Source organism: Typopeltis vanoorti, chromosome 10, assembly GCF_054136105.1.
Source record: "Typopeltis vanoorti isolate ZY-2024b chromosome 10, IOZ_Tvanoo_1.0, whole genome shotgun sequence".
In the NCBI taxonomy this organism is placed as follows: Eukaryota; Metazoa; Arthropoda; class Arachnida; order Uropygi; family Thelyphonidae; genus Typopeltis; species Typopeltis vanoorti.
The window spans coordinates 45280453-45303516 of record NC_143558.1 but is presented as its reverse complement, the minus strand read 5'-3'; the positions used below and the strand labels follow the sequence as shown (position 1 = coordinate 45303516).

Below are 23064 nucleotides of genomic sequence, written 5' to 3'. Positions count from 1 at the left end.
GTACGTCTTGATGAGTTGAATGATTCCGATTGGTACACCGGATGATATTAGTTTGTATAGCAAACCATGATGCCAAACCTTGTCAAATGCACTGGCTAAGTTTAGGAAAACACCCCAGTGCATTGACGCCAGTTAAAACCTGTGATGATATGCTCCACCAATCTGTGTATTTGTTCTGTGGTGCTATGCAACTGTCAGAAGCCAAACTGCTCCTCAGGCAGGATATTTAATCGGAGTACTGAATCTTGAAACCTAGTAAGAATTACCTTCTTGGCAATTTTTCCGAGATTAGAGATGAGACTGATTGGTCTGTAATTTTGAGGCAAAGTAGGATCTTTTCCAGGTTTATGAATTGGTATTATGTACGCCAATTTGCAGTAGGAAGAGAAATATTTGTAGTGAAGGATGGAGTTGATTATATTTGCTAAATGAACAATAGCTTTACAAGGTAGAAGTTTTATAACTTTGTTGGAGATACCATCGGGTCCAGGAGCCTTTTTATTCTTGAATTTCTGAATAATAGCATATATTTCAGCAGGTGAGGTGGGTGCAATTTGAGTGGAATGTGTGAGAGCTGAATTGAGCGAATATCTGACGTTACGGTGGATCTTGTAGATATGACTAATATCAAGGTGGTCGTATGCGGGTTTGCATTGTTTTTCAAGATGATTTGCTATTGCCTCAGCTTTATCAGCATCAGTGTGGATGAGACCTGAATCTGTTTGAAGAGGGGGAAGAGGTTTATTTCTGTTTTTAATCTTTCGGATAAGATTCCATACAAAGTGATTGTCAGTGGAGATGGAGGTCAGTTTTTCTTCCCAGAGTTGAGTTCTATGAGCTGCGAGTGCATCTCTCACTGCAGATTGAACCTGTTTAAGATCCGCTTGTCTTGTGGCGCCCTGGTGTTGTGGTATCTTTTTCTAGCCTTATTTTTTTCCCTAATCAGATTTATAATATCTTCAGGTAAGTGGTTGGATTTGTGGGTAGTTGCAGGGGTAGTAACTGCTGCACAGGCTGCTGTAATCTGCTCTGTTAGATTTTTGACAGCTGTTTCAATTTCCTCTTTTGATTTAATAATGGGAACAGGACCAATATATTTTGGAAGCACCTTGGAGAGCCTTTCCCAAGGAATAAATGAGTGTGGGGGGGGGGGATAATTTTCCAAGATTTCCTAATTTTAACCGTATTGGGTTATGATCTGATGATAAATCATTGATTGTCATTAAATTGTATTGGAGTCTGATGTGCTGCAGTATGGCTATGTCCAATATAAGTGTTGTGATGGGTGGGATCAGCAGGACCTATTACATGAAGGTTGTTGAAATCAGCATAGTTCTGTAGTATCTGTCCATTTTTGTTGGTGGAATGGCTATTCTAGGTAGAATGCTTGGCATTTAAATCACCTGCCACAATGGTAGGCTCTCCAGTATCAAATAAGGCGTTCAAATCCGAAAATAATAATGATTTTTGTGGGGGATGGTATGCTGCAAAAATTTTTAATTTGCCTACTGAACTCGTGAGAATCTCAATGCCAGTGACCTGGAGATAGGAGGGATGTTTGTGGAGTGATGAAAGAAAAAATTCTTGATGAAAATTGACGTGCCTCCACCTCTGTGGGTTGATCTGTCAGTTCTGTACGATTGATATCCATAAATTTTGGGATTGTCTGTAGATCTTAGATGCGTTTCATTTAGTAAAAGGACATCTGGCTGATGTCTGTGGACAAAATTTTGAAGTTCTAGGATCTTATTTCTCAAGCCGTTTGCATTCCAGGCTATTTTCTCTAGGGATTCTGGTTTCAATTTTTTACCGTTCATTAGTGAGCACCGAAATGATGACTTGGGTGTCTTTTAGAAATCTATTAGTAGAACTTTGTGAAGGATTAGATCTGCTAAAATCTAATAGCATATTTGCCAGGGACGCGGTAATGATAGCTGTCAAATTTGGGCGTGATGCTGACTGTTCTAGGGATGTCTGTTTTGGGCGGGTTACATCCGCATATGTCCTACACTGCTGTTTTTGAGTTGTTTTTTGGGGAGCCTCAGTTTTCAGCAGATGGGCTTCTGAGTCTTTATTCTGAACTTTAGGAGGCTGTGAAGTAGCTGCTGATGTAGGTGAGCTAATAGAAGAGGAGAATGTTCCTTCTTCAGATTTCCTATTACATGGATTATGCAAACATCCTCTGTAGTTGGCAGTGTGAGGACCACCACAGTTGGCACATTTGGCCGGGGTAGATTTTGGCTTAGAGCATGTGTTGGTTGGGTGACCGACCCCACACTTCAAGCATTTGAATTCGGCCCTACACATTTTCTGGACATGCCCAAACTTTTAACATCTATGGCATTGTCCAGTAGAAGCTCTCTTCCTTAACGGTTCTACCGAGATTTTCAATCCACAGATGGTCGTCAAGTCATATATGTGTTTGTAGGTTTGACTGATCTCAATCAACACTAGTGGCATTGGAGTCTTGTCCCTCCTGGTCATTATACTGACCTTTATTGGTAGTAAATCATTCAGGTGCAGATCTGTAGTGATTTCGTCTGTGGAGACATCCTCAGGTACACCTCTGATCACTACCTTGAGATTTTTTTCAGAACCAAGTGAGAATGTATGATACTGAATTCCTCTGGTATTTAATTCGGATGTTAACCGACGATAGTCCATAACAGTCTTGGGGTGAATTTTAACAACATCTGTGACATCTTTGCATTGTGGTAAGAGATCTTTAAGTTGTTCATTGTATTCCTTAGTGACATCCATTTATTCTTTTCACGCAGAATAATCGGGGGGAGGAGGATCTTTTCCCTTGAGGAGGTAGGAGAGTCTGGGGCAGAGCCATCTTCTTCCATTACATCCACATTTGGTGGTTCGGAGGTCGCAGTTTTGCGCTTTTTGTGTGCGCGAACCTCCTGATAATCAGTGTGGTCAGTAAGGGAATGATCTTCAGCCATTGTTGCTTTTTAAGTAGCACTGTCTTGAAGTAGTTCTAAAAGTTGAGCGTCGTCTGAATCAACTTCTTGTATTTTGTGAACTACTACCTTGCCTGGCCATTTTGTGTGAAGCAGATTTCCTATATGCTTGAAAATGCCAGGAGCTGCTTGAAGTTAAGTTCCTCATACGGTGCATCTATGGTTGGACTCACGTTTTGTTCTGTGGAGCAGGACATGACTTTCCTTTTCCACAGTATTGTAATAATAGACAGTTTCTAATGCAGTAGCTGGCGCAATGAAACAATGGCGATGCTGATGGCAGTAGCCCTAGCGTATCGCCATTGTTTTGAAAAAAGGTTGACTTACATACTAAGTTGATTTCTTGAACCTGTTTGAGAACCAAACCAGTTGACTATACCAGTAGGACTATTCACTGCCAATAAATATACTTGTTAAATTCCTTGAATCACATTTTATATCAAATGTCAGAATCACGAATCATATATAAGCACTTGGCAACCGCCATTTTTCTCAATCAATATCCAATACAATAAATGATGCATACTACAATTACAGTTAAGCATCATGCAGATATGGTGAATCATTTAACTAAATAGCATGCAAATACAACAGAGAAAGGAAATAAAGACTGATATGATGATGAGATATGATGAATGAATTAACTAAATGTCATGCACATACAAATGAGAAAGGAAATAAAAATATAATTATATGAAATGATCATAATATATTTTTATATAACATTTCTCAGCTAAATGATATGCAATAGGAACTATTAGTAAGTCCCATTTTGCTTTATGTTTCCTTTAGTTGATGTAATTATTATTATATCAATCCCCTAATCAGTATCAGAACAAAGAACTAGAACTTTTTAAAAATTCACCTCAGCTTTTAATTTTTTTTTTGGTTGCCATTATTTCCTGTTAATTTATTTTAAAAACAAATATTAATATGCAGAAACAAAACTATTCTTACCATTTCATTCTTACGAAACTCATATCTTAGAGAAGCAAAATACCTTAATCCAAATGATCCTCCAACCACCATAATCTATAAAGAAAGAGCAAAAAATTCAGATCTTTACACGTAAAATAATCAAGAAATATTCTAATTCCTCATAGTGAGTAAGCAAAACTCACCCAGTCCCACTACACCCTGCAATAAATTGGCAGGCAGTTATTGACAGCTGAGCTCATTGCTGTCAATTGTTTTCAAGACTGAGGGATGAGAGTACAGTAGCTGCTGTCATCTCATGATCCCAAACCCCAATTCATGTCTGAAATACCGGGAATTCTATGGTAAATCAGATTTATGGGATCAAAATCCATGATTCCAGGAGGGAACCTGTTCCCTGCACAAAAGATCAACTAGCTTGGGAACCAGATGAAAAAGTTCTTCCAGTGGGAAATTAGAAACGAATGAACTTGTAATTTTCTTCTTATGGTGAGGCATTATGGAACCAAAAATGTTGCCAAGTTACATAAGAAATATTCAAAGAAAAAAATTAACTAAACTTTTACTTCAAGATTTAAAAATATCAATGTATAAAATTTTCTGAAATATTTCAGAAAAATTTCTCAGTTTACTGTTGTTTTACTATTACTGTGATTACAAATTTCCTTTTGGAATACAAGTCGTTTATGATTTTAACATTACAGAGGTAGCAAGTTTTTTTTTCTCTAGAAAACTGAGGCTTTCCATCCTGTATTATAAGGGCAAATCAGCCATAAAAAAACAATGGCAGATAATTTAAGATAAAAATAACATTAGTAGTGGTAGCAGTAGTTGGAGGATTAAGTAGTAGGGATGATGAGTTGTGTATAGTGGAAGAGGGCATTCCTGCAGTGAGTTCTTGGAGGTGTCACATAATAAAGATAATAATGCCTTGCTATCTATTCCTAAAAGTTCTATTCAAAAATTAAGGAATCTTCTAGAATATTTTTTAGTCTTATGCCACAAAAATAACTTGCAAAGACTACTTGTAACTTTATCATACCCTATATAATGATCATAATTAAATGCTTTGAGTTGTATAGCTTTGAAATTACAAAGCTTAGCAGAATATAAGTCAACCTCACTCATGAGTTCTGCCAATGCAACTACTGTCCACTGTTCCAATACTACAGTGCAATTAGAAGCCAGCCTGGCTTGCCAAATGGTTAGTGTATCTGCTCTCCAACCAATAGGCTGCAGGTTCAAATCCTGCTGTGGGCATGGATGTTTGTGATCGTCTGTGTGTGGGGTGGGGTGGGGGGTATTTCATCACTTAGTATGAGACAACTATGAGCCTTCCTGAAGTGGCTTTGAAAGTCTCATGCTGGTCTCTAGAGCAGGATTTCTGGATATCTGGTAAAAAAATAATAATAAATAAATAAATAAAAATATTCTTAACCCATGAAACAAATGTATTATAAGTTTACAAATAAACCTTTCATTGATGAGACACAAAAAAGAAAGAGAAAGACAAATCTCATCTAGTTGATGAGCCTTCCAAATCTGAAGCAAATCTACTGATACAGAGTGGTGAAGGGAATAGCACAGAGTCGATGCAGTGTTCCACGTGTCCTACAGATTTATTTTAGTGAATATTAGTCATGTTAGTAAAGACTTTTGGTTATATCTTATTTACTTCAGATTGTAAAATGCAGTGTGTATGCATTTATTTCAAAAATTCAATACGGAATACCGTTTAGAAAGCGTTTTTTCATGGCATCGATGCATATATGGAAAATGGCAGCTAAGGTTTCCTTGTTCACCGAGTTAAGCATGAAGGATTTTGTACAATATAGTGTAGTGTATATTCTATGTATTCATTACCAATAGTGAATGGGTTATGATACAAAAGCACAAGTGGTGAGAAAATTTATCGTAAATGTTCCGTGTGGAATACAAGAAATGCAAATTGTGTGGAAAGTGGGAAAATGAAGTCACAAATATTAACAATCTATGGAAAGATAGTGAAAGTGTTCTGGAGAATGTGGAAGTAGTGAATGAATGAGGTGACAGTAAGAAGTGAAACAGCATGTTTAAATGATGTCTTTCACAGGACAGAATGGAAGACATGGCGACTGAAGAAACAATTCTTGTATAGTATACGAGGCTGGTCTGAAAAGTTCTCGGCCGCGACCATAGATGGCAACACCATCAGCAAGATTTTTTTTTTCTAAATTCTATTTGTCATAAGCATCCATGCGAAATTGCAAGTCATTCTATCAAATAGTTTGTTTTATACAGCTGTCTGAAGCAAAAGTGTTGTCTGTATCCCTTGAAATGGATAAAACTGAGTATTGTGTGGTTATAAAATTCTTTGTAAAAGAAGGTTTAATGCCAGAAGAAATTCAATCAAAGTTCATAAAAGTTTATGGGCACTCTTCTCCTTCATTTTCAACAATTAAGAAATGGGCTGCCGAGTTTAAACGTGGTTGTACCAGCCTTGAAGATGATCCACGTGAAGGACATCCAAAAAGTGTAACACCACCAGAAATCATTGATCAAGTGCACGATATGGTATTGGATAACCGGTGAGCGTGTAAAATTGCTGAGACTACAGGCATTTCAAAAGAACGTGTAGGATATATTTTGCATGAAGAATTGCAAATGAAAAAGCTTTGCGCAAGATGGATGCCACGCTTCCTCACAGCAGAACAAAAACACACACTCACATGAAAATCTCTGAACAGTGCTTGGAGCATTTTAACAAGAATAAAACTGATTTTGTGTATTGATTTATTACTATGGATGAGACTTGGATTCAAAATTACACACCAGAATCCAAACAGCAGTCAAAACAGTGGACAGAAGCCGGTTGTTCAGCGCCAAAGAAGACAAAGTTGGTTCCATCTGCAGGAAAGGTCATGGCATCGATGTTTTGGGATGCTAAAGGCATTTTGTTTATTAATTATCTTAAAAAAGGTAAAACAATAACCGGGGAATATTATTCCGATCTTTTAATCAAACTACAGGAAAAAATTCATGAGAAAAGACCCAGTTTGCAGAAGAAAAAAAAAAAAATCATCTTTCGTTAGGACGATGTACCTGCCCACAAAAGTGGTTTGGCAATGGGAAAATTAAGGGATCTGCTCTATGAATTGTTGGCACATCCACCCTATTCCCAGATTTGGCTTTCTTGGACTTCTATCTCTTTCCAAAAATAAAACTCTTCCTCGCTGGTCAGAGTTTTTCTTCAAATCAAGAGGTGATTGAAGCTGTAGAGGGGTAGTTTGCAGATCTTACTGAGAACCACTACAGGGATGGGATAATGGTGCTGGAGCATCGCTGGAATAAATGTATTAGTCTTAAGAGAGATTATGTTGAAAAATAAAAATAATTTTGAAATTATAAATTCGTTTTTTCATTGTTAGGCCGAGAACATTTCAGACCACCCTCATACAGTGGGTGGGAGAATGAAAGAAAAAGTGAATGAGGAAAGTATGTAAACACATAAAACTGTAAATAAGGAGAAGGTATTGTATGGAGATTCAATTATAAGAGATATGGTATACTTAATGAGAAAGTGACAAAAGCATGTTTCTCAGGTGGAAAGATCAAGGATGTTAGTAAATTAGTTTGCAAAAGGGAAAAGTGAGTTGACTGTTTGCCAGGAATAAATTATTTGAAAAGGGAGAAATACACAATGAGAGAAGATATGATAGAAGCAAAAAACTGAATAGTAAGGAAATAAAGATTGTGTCTGCTGCCTCAGTATGATATGACAGGGTTGAGAAGGGCATCATTGCTAATGAGTCAATGAGAAGATTGTGCAGGAGGAATGGTGTACAGTTTATGGATTGAATTTGATTTTGATGGACAAAAAGACTTATATGTCTGATGGACTACATTTGAATGATTTTAGAGTCAGATGTTTGGAAACAATGTTTAGTGAGAGTCTGGAAGGGCAAAAACTAGGGAAACTAGAGATATTGGGTGGGGATGCAAACAAGCATCTGGCCATCCCTGGGATAAACGAGTGTGTATAGAAATTATTATACAATGCTAAATGCAATTAGATGGGTTTCAATTTCAAGTCAGTTGGTAACTGTAGGTCCAAGGAGATGTTGAAATGCACATACATGAATGCCAGAAATAAGGGAGAAGAGTTTTTTTTTTTTTTTTTTTTTTTTGTCATTGGTCAGCTTGACTTGGCTGATGCCAATTCATAGGCATCAGCAAGACCTGGTTGACAGAAAATGATGTAGTTACATGGATAGAATGTAAAGAGAGTACTGTATTTTCAGGGAGTATAGAGTGAAATATGACAAGAGGTGGAGTATTGCTGATGATAGCTGAAGAGCTACAACCAACAAAATTAGAAATTAAAAAAGATTTTAAGTCTGGGGGAGACGGTACATATCAGGCTGTCTGGTGTGAGATAGAGGCCAATTGGACAACATATATTATTGTTGCTGCAATAGACCAGGAGGTCCACAGTCTGTCAAACTGAAATTAGCATAATAAGTATAAGCCAAGCAATTATTATGGAGGCTTCAACGATGGAGACATTGACTGGAGGGGGAGGATAAAGGAGCCATGGCAAGATGGAAGTGGAATTTATACAGTTGCTAAGGGATAATTACCTGAAACAACATCTTATAGAGGAGGCCAGGGGTTTGAGAGCATTGGATCTGGTAATAGCATTCAGAAGATATATCCATAACCAAGGTAGACAGAGTATTTACATATCAATGTAAATACTCTGCCTCCAATTGGTGAGAGTGGCCATGCAGTCTTATTCTGGGAAGTTGCTAAACATGGAACTCTCTGTCAAGAAAAGGTTCATGTTGACTATAAAGCTAACAATTATGACAGACTTAGGAGGCATCCTGGAGCAGTGCCATGACCTGAGAAATTACAAGGAAAGAATGTCAGTAATGCATGAGAAGTGGTCAGGGGATTGTTTGAGAGTAGCAGTATCTGACTGCATATCCAAGGTCAGGAGGATAAACCAAGTGAGGATTAAATGAATGAGTAGAGATATAGAGCAAGAGCTGCAAAAAACACTGTGGAGGGAATATAGAGGAAAAGGTGATCAGCATATTCATGAGCAGTACAAAGTGCAAGCAAAAAGGGAGCCTAGCATGGTAAGACCAAATCAGATTATGACTGAAAATTAGCTAAGAAGGCCAAAATAAATCCAAAAGAGCTTTTTGTTATGTAGCAAGAGGAAAAAATGACTATGGTTGGATGACTTTAATAAATGCTGATGGTAGGAAGGTGACAGAAGTAAAAGAAATAGTTGAACTGCTGTGTGATCATTTTGAAAAGGTGTATCATCAAAATCACTTGCAACTGATGATGTGACAGGGGATGCATGTCAAAACTGAGGTAGATGAACAGGAGGTGTTCAGTATATTGAAAAATATCAATGTAAATAACAGCAATGGGACTGAGTGGCACGTCAACACATGCACTATGTGAATGTACAAGAGAACTGGTATTGCCTCTGATCAAGTTGTTCAATCTGAGCTCTGACAAAGTTCTAAGGAAGTGGAAAGAGGGTAAGATAGTTCCACTACATAGAAGTGTCTCCAAGACAAAGTAGTAAACTACAGACCAATTAATATATCAGTAATGTTAAAATGTTGGAAAAGTTAATTAAAGGTAAAATCCAACAGTGGGTGGATAGGGGATAAGATATTTTATAGTTGGCAGCACAGCACTGTAAAGGGGAAGCCTTGTCTTAGTAATTTATTCATAATTTATAATAAACTGCCAGTAGAATTGGATAAAGGAAATAAATGGCTGCACCATGATTCTTCTGGACTTTGCCAAGGTATTTGACAGAATACCACATGGAAAATTATTACAAAAGCAAATGGGAATGTATATGAAGCTAGTACATTAGATAAAGGGGGGGGGTGATAGAGAGACACCAGAGAATAGTGTACAGTGGAGTGGAATCTAGGAGAATGATGGTAACTAGTGGAGTACCTCAGGGTTCTGTACTAGGGCCACTATTCTAATTTGTATATCAATGATATAGGGAAAGATTTAAGGGAGGAGGAGAAGATATTCTGTTGTTTGCTGATGATGCAAAACTGGATAGGGGGCAATAGTTGATATAATGTAGATATCCTACAAGATGATTTAAATAAATTGTCATTGTGGGCAAAGGATAATGATTATCAATTTAACATTGCAAAATGTAAGGTGATGCACTTCGAATTGAAAAGGTTGCATACTGTGTATTACACTGGTGGTACTGGATTGCAGGAAGTTGATGATGCACTTGGAGATAATGGTGGACAGAGATTTGGAGTTCAGATGGCATATTGCAAAAGTTGCTAAAATAGCTCAAAGGATTACTTGAATGTTGAAAAACATGCTAATAAGTAAAGGTAGAGAAGTTATTATCCTTCTTTATAAGGCTATAATTCAGCCACATTTTGACTACTGTGCCAGATTTGGTCACCTGGGTTTCTTGGGGGTGATAGAGAGGATTCAGAGATGAGTGACTGCTCACAGGTCTATGGTATGCTCCCTATGAGGATAGGTTGAAGGTGTGTAGGTTACAAAATTTAGTTAATAAGTAAAAAAAAGGGGACATGATAGAAACTTATAAGATATTAAATGGGTTTTATAAAATTGATACAAAGAAAATTTTTCAATACATGACAAATAGAGAACTAGAGGTCATCTATGAAAGTTGTGCAAAAGTGATTAATAAGGGTGTGCAGACTAGATTTTTTGTGTGGAGTGGTGAACAAGTAGAATGGATTGCCTGAATTAGTTGTGATTACCCTAATGGTGAATAGGTTTAAGGAGATGTATGTGTGCATATAAACGTTAGAGTAGGGTCTTTTTTGACGAGTCTCCAGACTTAATAATAATAGTAATAAATTCAAAGATATTTTCTTACAGTTCTATATAATTTCTTTAAACCACGCTAATCTGGATGCTAAAAAAAAACAGTTGCAAGATTTACATTATTATTATGGTACATATTAGTTCTGTGGGTTATTTTGATTTATTGCTGAAGTAACTAAGTCTATAAGGGCAGCATGTTATGTCTGAGAATTATGGATTCAGGCTGGATGCCTGTCCATGGGATGGAAAACCAGTTTCTGGGAAGAAAAATCTTGCCATTTCTACATGAGGTGTGGAATTATCTAACTCTTGCCAATATTTTGAAAATAATTAAAAAATGGAGGTCCTTTGTATAAAAGAACCAGGATGAAAGCCAGCTATAGAAACAACCTCAGCAGAACTGAAGTACCATCAATATATGGAACATCAGTAGTTTTTTACATTGATACTAGCAGAAGAATTTGACATTTTATCTAATTATTAAAGCCAATATTTTGGCTGAGTCACAAAGGTATCTTCAGACACAAAGATATGTACATGAATACAGGCAGATGCATAGCAGGCAAACAGTCCTGAATACTAAATGGCATAATCTTACTATCTTAACTGACACCTTCTATGGGAAAACGTAGCAAGGTCTTGATTGTTGGGCCAACATTCTCATAAATAAGTCTCCTTTTTGGCAGTGTAAGCAGCCATAATTATTTAGATTAGAGGAATGTTGTAAAGCTATGGTAAATTTACAACAACAAACACTCTCATATTTAAATCTACATCTCCATAACAGAGAACCCCCCCCTTCGAATAAAATATGATCTGAATCAATAACATGGTCTGCAATCCTACAACAGCAGCTGTTGATCAGATACTCAATGTATTTTTCATGTTTATTAAGACAGCTACTGGCAGTTCTTCTAGTATGGTCAAAGTACGTATATTTGCAGGAGCAAGGAATCCTTTACACAAGTATGATCTAGGTATCTAGGTGATGGACAGGATCTTTTGGAATGGATAAAAGTAATTAATGTTTCATAAGACTTGAAGTTCATGTATTATATTTTAAGGGCTCACATTAATTTTTCAGAAGTACCTTGGATATATGTATTGTATATGATAGCATTTTTATTATTATTATCGTTATTACCATCAGACCTCCATGGAGTCCGGAAACTCATCGCAGGAGATCCCACTCTAATGCACACAGCTCATCATTCCTTGACTTAAATGAATTCACTGTCTCTACAGTCACCACACTCTCAGACAATGCATTCCAATCACCCACCACTCTCAATGCAAAAAATGTACTCCTCACCCCCTCCTTATACAGCTTCCAGGGATAACCTCTTGTTCTCTGCCCCAATCTCCAGACATTCTATGAAAACTCCCATCCACATTAATATGGTAATTACCCCTTACTAACTTATATGTCTTGATCACATAACCCCCCTCCTCCCTCTATCTACTAAGCTCTGCAATTTACATTCTTTCAATCTGTCCTCATACTCTGCATTCCAGACATCAGAAACTAACTTAGTCAATTATCTCTCCAACAACTCATCACTCTTTTGAAAACCAGGTGACCAAATCTGTGCGCAGTAATCCATGTGTGGTATGATGAAAGCCCTGCACAATGAAACCAAAACATCTTTATTTCTACATGTCAGTGTTCTCTGCATCATTCCCATAATCTGCTGTTGACCTCACAATTTTAGCAAAATGTCCACAAAATATCAAGTCCCTATCCACATCACCCCCAGATCTTTCATCTCTCCTCTAAGATATGCCCACCAATGCTATACTTTGTATCCAATGTTTGCTTCCCAAATTTTAAAACCTTACACTTTGCTACGTGAAGCTGACATCATCACACACATTCATCCATTCATACACTCTGTTCAAGTCCTCTTGCAAGGCTACACCTGCTCTACTTCTCGTAATTCTCCTCAACTTTGCATCATCTGCAAATAACTGCATATCCCCATTTAAGCCTCTTCCAATGTCATTTACATATAAATGAAATAGAATTTCCCCAAAACTGACCCCTGGGACACACTACTAGTGACTTTCCTCATCTCCGATATCACTCCTCCATACACAACCTGCTGATACCTCTCAGACATGCTAATCTGCAATCCAATGCACTAATCTACCATCCAACCCCATCTGTTCCAATAGAGCTAGAACTACCTGTTCAGGTAGTTCTAGCTCTATTTGCTCCTCTGGTGAGGAGCAAATAGAGCTTTCTGCCAGGCTTTCTACAAGGATATTAGTAGTTATTTTTTAATAACTACTACTAATATCCCCTACTTCAGAGACACTCAGTATGTGATCTTAGATGATACTGTATATGGCTTGGCCAATTTAATAAAAACTGCATTCCTCTCTTGATTGAAATGCTGACCAGAACATGGCATATAGCAAGAAAGGTGTTATGCTGTGGAGGGGTTTTTATCTCCGGGAAATTCAGGTTTTAAATCCAGCTAAACAGGCCAGAGAAATGCATGAAATTTACAGACATAATACACTGGCCTCATAGCCTTAGTTGCTTTGGCTGTAAATCAAGGCAACCAACCAACAACATATAAGTGGGTCAGCAGCCCTCAAAAGATAAGAACATATAAGATGACTATGGCCTATACGGAATGTAGAAAGTACCTCTTCTATTTCTATGTAGACTAGACTGCCAGTGCTTAATTTCAGGCTCAATCTCAAGCAATTTTTTGTTAGTGCTTGTTGCCAGGATTACTGCCACTGATTAATTAACTTTGCTCTTATTAACTGTCTGTAGTCTGTATAGGAGACTGACAAACAGTATGTGGAAAAAGTATAGTTGCATGTGAAGTTTCCTTGATTTCAATGTGGCTAGGTACCCAGCAGAATCAAGCATCTAAATAAAGGGTCCTCATTGGATACAATAATTGCAGAACATCATAAAACAATGGATGTGCCATGCACAGGAAAGGCCTGTAAAGAACTCAATGAGTCTCTATAAATCATACATTTTTGACAGCAGTTTTCTTTTATCTACAGATCATGCAGCTGAACAGTATAGTTACTACATGTAAGTGGAATTTGATTGGAGACAATGCACTCAGGGAAAAAAAAACAGCAGCACAGACAAATGGCAGCACATTATATGGTTGCTGGTGATTAGCACCTGAAAGATAAGTCTTTTTTTTGTAATTTAGGTAATAATAATTAATTAATTCATGTGGTTTATCGTTTTATTTGGGTGTGTGATAGACTGAGTTATTTAGTTTTAAGTAAACCATTTATTTTTTGTGTAAATTCGATATTGTCAGTATGGTACCTATGCATGATAGAACAATGGCAGCAAAGACATCATCACTGTTAGGTGAATTGAATTTACGTGATTTTGTTCAGTGCAGTGTATGTGAGATGTATTTGTTACGAAAGCTGAAGGATTTATGGAAGGAGAGTGAAACTGGTAAGTGAATGTGTAATAAATGTTTTAAGAGTGAGTGTCAGTTGGATGGAAAGAACAAAGCAGGTGTTAGTAGAGTAGACAGTATCAATGGCAGACTCAAAAATATTAATGTCGGAATTAATGCTGAATGTGCAGCAGTGGAAATGCAGAATGAAATGGACCTAAATAAAGAAATAAGCTTGTACGTAATCATTCACAGGAAAAGTGGAAAATCAAAAAAAATTAAAGAATCATCAAGAGATTAGTTGGGCTGAAAAGAGAAAGAAGCAGAAGGTTCAAATAAGTATCAAAATCACATGAATAAATGAGAGAAACAAGGTAAGAAGAAAATTTTGTATGGAGATTCTATGATCAGAAGAGTACTTAATGAAAGTGTAACAAAATCCCATTTTCCTGGCACAAAAGTTAATAATATTAGTGATGCTATCTGGATGCAGAAAGAGAAGGTAAAAGAACTGTCTTGGTTGGCACTAATGATCTTTGTGCATTGCAGAAGTTGGCTAAGAGGAAAAAAAGAGGGGATACGATAGAAACATTTAAATTACTTAATGTTTTAGCACTTGGCTACAGAGGGCAAAATGAGAGGTCGACCCTGGAAGTTTAAGAGTGTAGTTAGTAGGGCGGGGGGGGGGGGGGGAGGACTAGATTTTTTGCTTGGAGAGTGATGAATGAATGGAGTCAGTTGCCAGAGACGGCTGTGAGTGCTTTGTCTGTTAATGGGTTCAAGAAAAGATGTCATAGATATGGATAGTTGGGTATCCTGTGATGATTCTTTGGACTTCATGGAGGTGCCTGTACGATAATAATAACCAACAAAAGGCTCAGATTACTCGACTGTGTGTGTGTGTGCGTGCGTGCATGCATGTCTCTGTTAAACCAGTACACTGATAATAAAGTATATAAATTCACCAGCTGGCACAAAGAAGCTACATAATGGAATGCAAACTTGCCAAGGAGGTGTCATCATCAATATTCATACCAACAGCTTGCATAATTTCTTCACACAGATATACCAAACAGGTGAATGGCAGTTTGCACTTCTATGTAGGGAAAATTACTAGTCACATAGGATGCTTAGGCAATATCTTTATTTTTAGGACATAGTCAAGTGATACCTGTTTCCATCAAAGCTATGGAGCAAGTTCATCTGCTTCAATATAAAGATTCTGAATGAACAATGTGCAAAATGTATTACTATCAGCTATCTATTCCTATACCTTGATGATGGATAAGATTCAACCACTGCAAGATACTCTCCCTTGCAGAAACAGACTTTAGACCCATAATCTACTCCAACTGAACAAGTGCACAAAAAGAGGTGAAGCAAGAAAAATCAATCAGTACCCCCATTATGTTGAGGGCAGAGCAAAAAGATATTCAATCCCTTCCCCTGCACTTTTCTCTTTACTGAAAAATGCATGCAAGGAATGTATGTCTTCTTTCAAAAATGAGTCCTAAGAACTTGGCTTCTGCTGTTGCTAATGGCATTTGTATCAGCCTTAACTGTAGGACAGAGTGAAGTTTCAACATGCATTTAGTCTTAGTGATGGTTTACACTCATACTAAAATTTACTGGAATGAACACAGCAGAAAGAGAAATAATTAAACAGTAGGTTTAATCATTATAATTAAGCTTGCAGCATGACTCTTTTTAGAATCAGCAGCAAATTAAAAAAAATAGCCTAATCTTAATAAACATGATTGTGTTAAATAATTGTGTTTAATAATAAGGTGAGACACCTTTTGGCAACTCGTCTGGGTAAATAAGACTTCTCCATTGCTTCCACCTTAGTATCCCCACCTCTGGGTCTGACTCCCACTGACGAGACCTCAATAAAGGTCGAAACCAGTCTGGGTAGTGGCCCATCCCTTAATGCATAGCATTATACATGTCTGCAAGGAGATGTGTTTTGCATTATGGAAGATACTAAGACAAGTGGTGATGAGAGCTTGGTCCACCTTTACCACGAGTTGCCTCAGTCCTCACCAAGGTAGCATTTCCTTTGTCTGCTTTTGTTATGATAATCTGGCTGTTGTTCTGTAGCTCTTTTATGGCAATGATTTCCTTATGTGGGATATTATTTTTGGGAGGCTTGGACTTGATTAGAATGTTGGCCACATCTAAACATATGTTGTTGGCTATTGTTGCAGGCAGGTCGTATAGTCCTCATTCGATGGACACCATTATTTCGGCTTTTGGAACTTGTTTGGGAGTCATGGCAAAATTGTGCCCTCGACTTAAAGCACTAGTGGCTTCTTTGCTTAAGGTGAGCAACAATAAATTCACGACGACGCAGTCTTGTTGTAATTGCGGTTGTTCTATAGTGTTGCGTTGTTGGAGATTATAACACTAGGGTTATAACACCAGCGAAATATCAGCAATAAGTTAATAAATTAATTATTTACTTAGTTTCTGTGTCCTAATATATACCGTTAAAAAATAAACAACAATAATAACAAGTTTAATTTCTGATCAAATAATTATACATATCAAATGTAATCACAAGATTCATTTATGAAAGGTAATTCTTAGTCTTTCTCAATCACTCAACTTGGTTTCTAATATATTCTTTCACACTTAGTTAGACTTTTCAAACAGCACACTTTACATTACAACTATCAGGAAGTTATACACATCACATGAATTCGTTAGGTGCGCTTAACATTCCCAATTTAGTATCTATCAAAATACTAAATACATGTATACAAATATATCTCTCAGAATCTCATTCCTTTCAATACTTAATCATAATCTAGGCAATAATATTTATACAATCCACCTCATTGAATTTCAAACATTCCAATGGTATGATTTCAGGAACATACTCTATCATAAAATTCAATCATAAGTACACATATAATCAATCAGAGAAATTTCAATAGCTCAATATTTTCTCCAAGGGAAATTAACTGCATTCATGTTTCTAGTTCATTAGCTATTTCACACTTTTATGAGAAATGTTAACATTCTAAATACTGTCTCCTTAAACTAGACAATTTAGCAGTTCGATAGGGAATTCTTTCTTAAATCACAAACAAATTATGAATAAACAGACTCACATGGGTCCCTTCCTATCTTGCATGCGTCTTCTGTCCTTCTTTCCTTATTCTGGTGCTTGAGGGGGGGGGGGTTCTTCTCCGTTCCGTGTTTTGGAATTTTCCTCGAAGCGTTATAGGGCACCGATGAATAGTTGCGGCAGCTGGCAGGATACAGGGTAAGCTTTTCCGGCGTCTTGAACTGTCCGGTGAAGAATCTCTGCGTAGGTCAAGAAGTCGCATGCTTACTCGATGTCAGGACCAATACGGCAAGATTTCTCCTTAACTTATCGCCTCCAGATATCTTCGGCTGTGATTGGAACGACTATCAGTGGCGGGCCTCTCGGTCTTCCCCACCGGAATTTACGACACCTCGGTCCTCGATCTCTCCTGGATGGATCACTCAGGATGAAGAAAAGGAAGTCCCCTCTCATCTTTGAACCAACCCTTTTATACACCACTGACGAGATCATATACACCTCTGCACTTAATCAAAAGTGCAGAGTCCCTGCACTTTTGATTAAGTTTTTGGAACCCCTAGTGTTCCCTAGTGTACAAGTCTTTCTAGTAGTTTAGAGAACGCTGTATAATGTTTCTCAAAAATTCGCCGACAATCTTACTTCCTCCCTTTACTGCCTTAATCTTGCCTATGGGCCTTTCTTTTTGATTTGCACTGCACCCTTTCAATATTAACCTTGAAGGTCACCTGTGAGGGTCTTGCACACAATCTTCAAAAGACATGCCGAATTTCAGACGATGCTCTTGGTTTCAATACTTCTACATCCCTTCTTAAACAATGAGTGAGTTAATTTCCTTTGGGCTTATTTTGCTCTTTATACAGATGGCTTTACATAGGTGGTTAAAATATACATTTTTACAAAAAAAATTCAGGTGAATTCCTACTGTAAAAAGTCGATGTTTTTAGATAATTTATTTTGGCAACATCGAATTTTTACAGCAGAATAGTGCAGTAAAACTATTCTGCTCTTTTCCTTCCTCAGGATGCTCCCTATTTCAATGTTATTAAAAAATAACATCATGGAAATGGCATTAGGTTTCAAATCTTTCCAAGATGAAAGGAAGTTTTACAAGGATGTTTTAAGTAAAGCTGGGGTAACCAGTTTCATATTGGGACAACAGAGTTTCTTCTGAATATACTCTGGTTTTTCATGCCATTCAAATAGGCCAAAAGAACAACATAATACACTAGACTCACAGACAAATGTATTAGTTACTTTAGTTGTAATTTCAAGTAATCCAACTCCTTGTTGATGAAAAATAACCTTTTAAAAGGTTCTTTATATCCAAAACAAGATATAAAGAACCTTTATATCCTGTTTTGTATTTCAGATCCTTTATAAACATTTTGTATTTCAGATCCTTTATAAACATTTTGTATTTCAGATCCTTTATAAACAGGATCTGAACTCTGTTTCTAGCAACAATCTTGCAACTGTGTTCTGGAGGTGTAGCAGAGAGAATAAAGCAATATCAAGACTAATGTTGGTTACTGAAAAAAACATTGAAGAAATGTAAATTGGAGAGTTTATAGGTGTATGAGTGAGATTTTTAAGTTACAGGAAATGTATGCATAGTGTGGTGGGTAGCACTGGAGAGAATAAGACTATCCCTGGGAGCAATATAAGAGTGTGATAAAAAGGACAATATGGAGGGTTTTTTTACTAGTGGAAGACAAACAGAATGCATTTCTGGAGTATATTGAAAATGCTAAGGGTGGAAATTAATGTAAGGTTCAATATGACAGCTATGCTGATGGTGTACTGAAACATATGATGCTTCAGTACACCAGCAGAGTGTATTTTATTAAACCCCCCCAAAAAAAAAAAAAGCAACACAGTTGTCAATACTGAACCTGAACTTTAACATTGCTATTTTCCGTGTTAATGAAAGTGTGTTTCGATGAACTAAAAATACACTGCTAACTTTGTTTTCTTGTTGTTGTTTTTTTTTTAAAAAAGCTACCAGACTTTGCACTAAATGAGAACTAAAAAGATAAGATCTCGTTTTACAGTTGTGGAATGTATAAAGCTCATGTTTTCCAAATGGCAACTGTTCATAAATGGAATGACCTGATTAGCTGAAATCCTGTTCCAAGGTGAATTACTACTTTTTTTTTTTTTTTAATTCAAAAGATATTCAAAAGGACAGAGCTTGAAAAACCTGAAACATTAAGTGCGATTTAAAAAATAAAGCAGGAACTCTGAAAATAGCAAGATTCAAAAGCTTGTTTCTTATTATTAGTATCCACCTCTTACATAACATTTTCTAAGAGTTGCACTATTCAACCAATTCAACTCAATTAGGAATGCAGGCATTTCTTTCAATTGCTAAGTTTCCCTGAAAAATTCAGACTATCTAGACCAGTGGTCACCAAAGTGGTCGATATAACATTGTTAGGGGTCAATTCAGGCTCAGGGGTAGAATGGGGGGTCATGGAAAAATATAAGACATCATTATTCTTTAAGACATCATTAAAAATATTAGACATCATTAAATCATTTTAAGTCGCCGAATTGAAGCCTTTGGCTCTTCATATAATTAGTAATATAAGACATCACTGTACGGATAATATTTAATTCGGTTATCATTTTATTAACAGAATTATTCACTCTTAATTGCGTTGTCATTAAGACAACGCAATTAAGAGTGAATCGTGGGAACAGTGACATGAATAGGACCTATAAGATGGAGTGAGGTCATGAAAATAGTTACGGAGGTCAATCAAGTAGGCTAAAATGACGTATTTACCAACAACTGTCTTTTTTGCTTGTCCTATTATAATTGCGTAATAGTAAAATAGAGGGGGTCGAAGTCAAGAAACTCTTGAAGGGGGTCGACGGTCAAAGAAGTTTGGCGACCCCTGATCTACACTAAAGTCAGGAAAATGGCATGCTTTCTTTAGAGACCTCAAAGGACATATATTATTCAACTGATTTCAATCAAATTTGGATATATGGTGATATCTTAATTATCTGACCTTCAAAACAACCAAATTCTCCGTTAAACCACTGAATCAGTTCTCTCTCTCTCTCTCTTAGTGGGAATCCCACCCATGAAAAGTTAGAAGCTTACAGTGTATCAGTATTAGTATTGGGGGGGGGGCTAAGTTTAGATAAATAATCATAACATATTAATAACGTAATCACTTATGTTAATTTAAATATTTTTATTTGTAAAATTTTCAGCTAAGTTCTATGGTCATTGTCAATACGATTATAGGAAAATACAAAAAACACAATTCAACTGAAAGCAGTGATATTAGTGCATTATCAGCTGCAGGAGAATAGCTCCATCTACATTAATAGATATACAAAATAAATTACAATAAAATAATTTAGTTAATAAACTTTTTAAATATAAACAAATTAATTACAAATTAAGAAACACATGAATGGTGAGTCTTAGTATAACTTCCCAAAATTAAGAAAGTTTTAGGCAATCATTTTTGTTCCGATTTGGGTTGTGAATGTGTGCTTCACATTTAAATTAATGTGATTCTGTTATTAATATCTTCCTACTATGTGTTAGGCCTACTGGATGTTACAGAGCTATCTTAAACCCTTCTAAGTTGTACTGTACCAAGGATAAGGTGACTAGCCCTATGCCTCCCGGTGTATTCTATGGCTGTAGCTGCATGTGTTCGTGGGGCCGGTTTGCCTGCTTGTGGGAGATAAAACCCTGCTATCCATGCCCAAGACCAGCTGACTTGGCTATGTCTGAAAAAGATCCTTAAGCTCCTCACGTTGGTGACAGGAATTGAACCTAGGACACTCCTTTCCCAGGCATATGGTTGCAAAGCACATAGCCACTAGGCTAACCGCACAGACTCTGTTATTAATACGTTACAACAAATTCTTCCTCTTACGTCTTGATTTTTACATTTTTGTTTGCTTTACAGAAAGCATATTTTAAAGTTAACATGTATGTTAGGAAAGGAACTATTAAAGACAGCAAAAAGTATAAATAGATTAATTTTTCTAAAATTTTGCAGAAGAGCTCAGTTGATTCCAATTTGTTGCAAAATTAAATTTTTCATTCGCCTTAACAGATGTGCAAGTTTTTAACTGCTAATTTATATCAGATCTGAGAAGAAAAGAAACTTATTTTTTTTAATCAATTGTAATACTGATTTTATTACAACTGAATTATCTAATATATTATTTGTGGAAGAATTTAATACTATTTATTAGCTGAATTCAAAGAACTCTTGTAATTTTTTTCTGTCTGTTAAAAGTTTCAAAGTCTACTGAATAAGAAAAATAAGCATATTAATAACCAGTTTGACTCATCAAAAACTGTCATAAATATTTAAGGCCATCTTCTATCTAATGATGAAATATCAGTATTATTAAAGGATCAGACTATGCAGTAGCTCCAAACACCATTCCAATCATGTACTTTGTGTATAATTTACCCCATCTAGACTACTGTGCCCAGATATGGGCGCCAGGGTTTCTTCTTGATGGGGAGAAGGTGGAGAGGATCCAGAGACAAGTGACCAAGATGATAGCAGGTCTGTGGAATGAACCTTATGAGAACAGGTTGAAGATTTGTGGGTTACAAAAATTGGTTGATAAGCAGAAAAGGGGTGATATGATTGAGACATTCAAATTACTGAAGGGTTTCTATAAGATTAATCCAGAAGATATCTTTGAGAATAGGACTGGTGATGGGAGGACTAGGGGCCATACATAGAAGCTGGGCAAGAATGTGGTTAGCAGGGGTGTTAGAGCTAGGTTTTTTACTTGGAGAGTGGTGAACGAGTGGAATAAGCTGCCAGAGTCTGTTGTGGGTGCTATGACCGTGAATGAGTTTAAGGCAAGCTATGACAGATACTGTGTGAATGTCGAATAGTTGTACTTGACATGATATTAGGGCTTCCCTCGATAAGTCTGTCGACTCCTTGGGGTTGCCCGAAATAATAATAATAATAATAATAATACAGATAAAGGCCTTCATAACCAATCATATAATTCAATAAATTAAAGATACCAAGAAATTATATACAACTTTTGGACTCTACTCCTGAATAAACTATTCTCTGATATTTGTTCATCAACCACCATCCTATCCATCTCACCAACCCTATATCCATCCTTATGTGTTGCAGTTTACTGATTAGAATTCCATGTGGTATCCTGTCAAAGTCCAGCAGTATCACTACAAACCCATTACCTTTATTCAACTCAGCTGTCACTAGATTAAGTTTTGACAAGAGTAAGGATTTAAGACTTCCTGAAATAAAGTTGAATCCTGTTCTAGTTTAAGCGTTGTCTAACAAACATGCCCACGAAATCAATAATTATATGAACAATGAGCTAAGTAAGAATACCTAGTTATCTGTTTTCAGTATTTTATTATCCTACCAAAATTATAACAGTAAAAATGTAATTAGGGAATATTTTAGTTTGATGGATTATTATAAATTTCCGGAAATATAACTATTGGGTACTTTATACATGAATAAATATGTCTTACTTATGGATAGGGTATAATTGATGAGATATTGTTTAAATAATTGATATTTATTACAAATTGTGTTATATTTGTAAATTGTTTTTATAACTTCATAATTTACAAGAAAACCAAAATATCCCCTAATTGTTTTGAGCAGTATAATAAAATCAAGGATAACAATAAGTGAGCATTGCTATAGTCCTATAACAAGATCAACCTGTCAGTGCAATTATTTTTACTAGTTAAATAATTACTTTAATTCCTCTATCTCATTAATAATCACAAAGAAGCACTTCTCTTTGGCTAAACTTTTCTAGAATTTCAAAGATCTAACAACATGTTAATACC

The 23064-nt window shown here is 36.4% G+C and overlaps 1 protein-coding gene across 1 annotated transcript in view; it reads right to left on the bottom strand.

Moving 5' to 3' along the window:
• l(3)neo43 (cytochrome c oxidase assembly protein COX16 homolog l(3)neo43) overlaps positions 1-23064 on the bottom strand; it is a 47660-nt gene that overhangs the window by 22055 nt on the left and 2541 nt on the right. The window contains exon 2 of the mRNA XM_090399484.1: positions 3927-4001. Within this exon, the coding sequence (XP_090255610.1) occupies positions 3927-4001 (75 nt within the window). The remainder of the gene's footprint in view (positions 1-3926; positions 4002-23064) is intronic.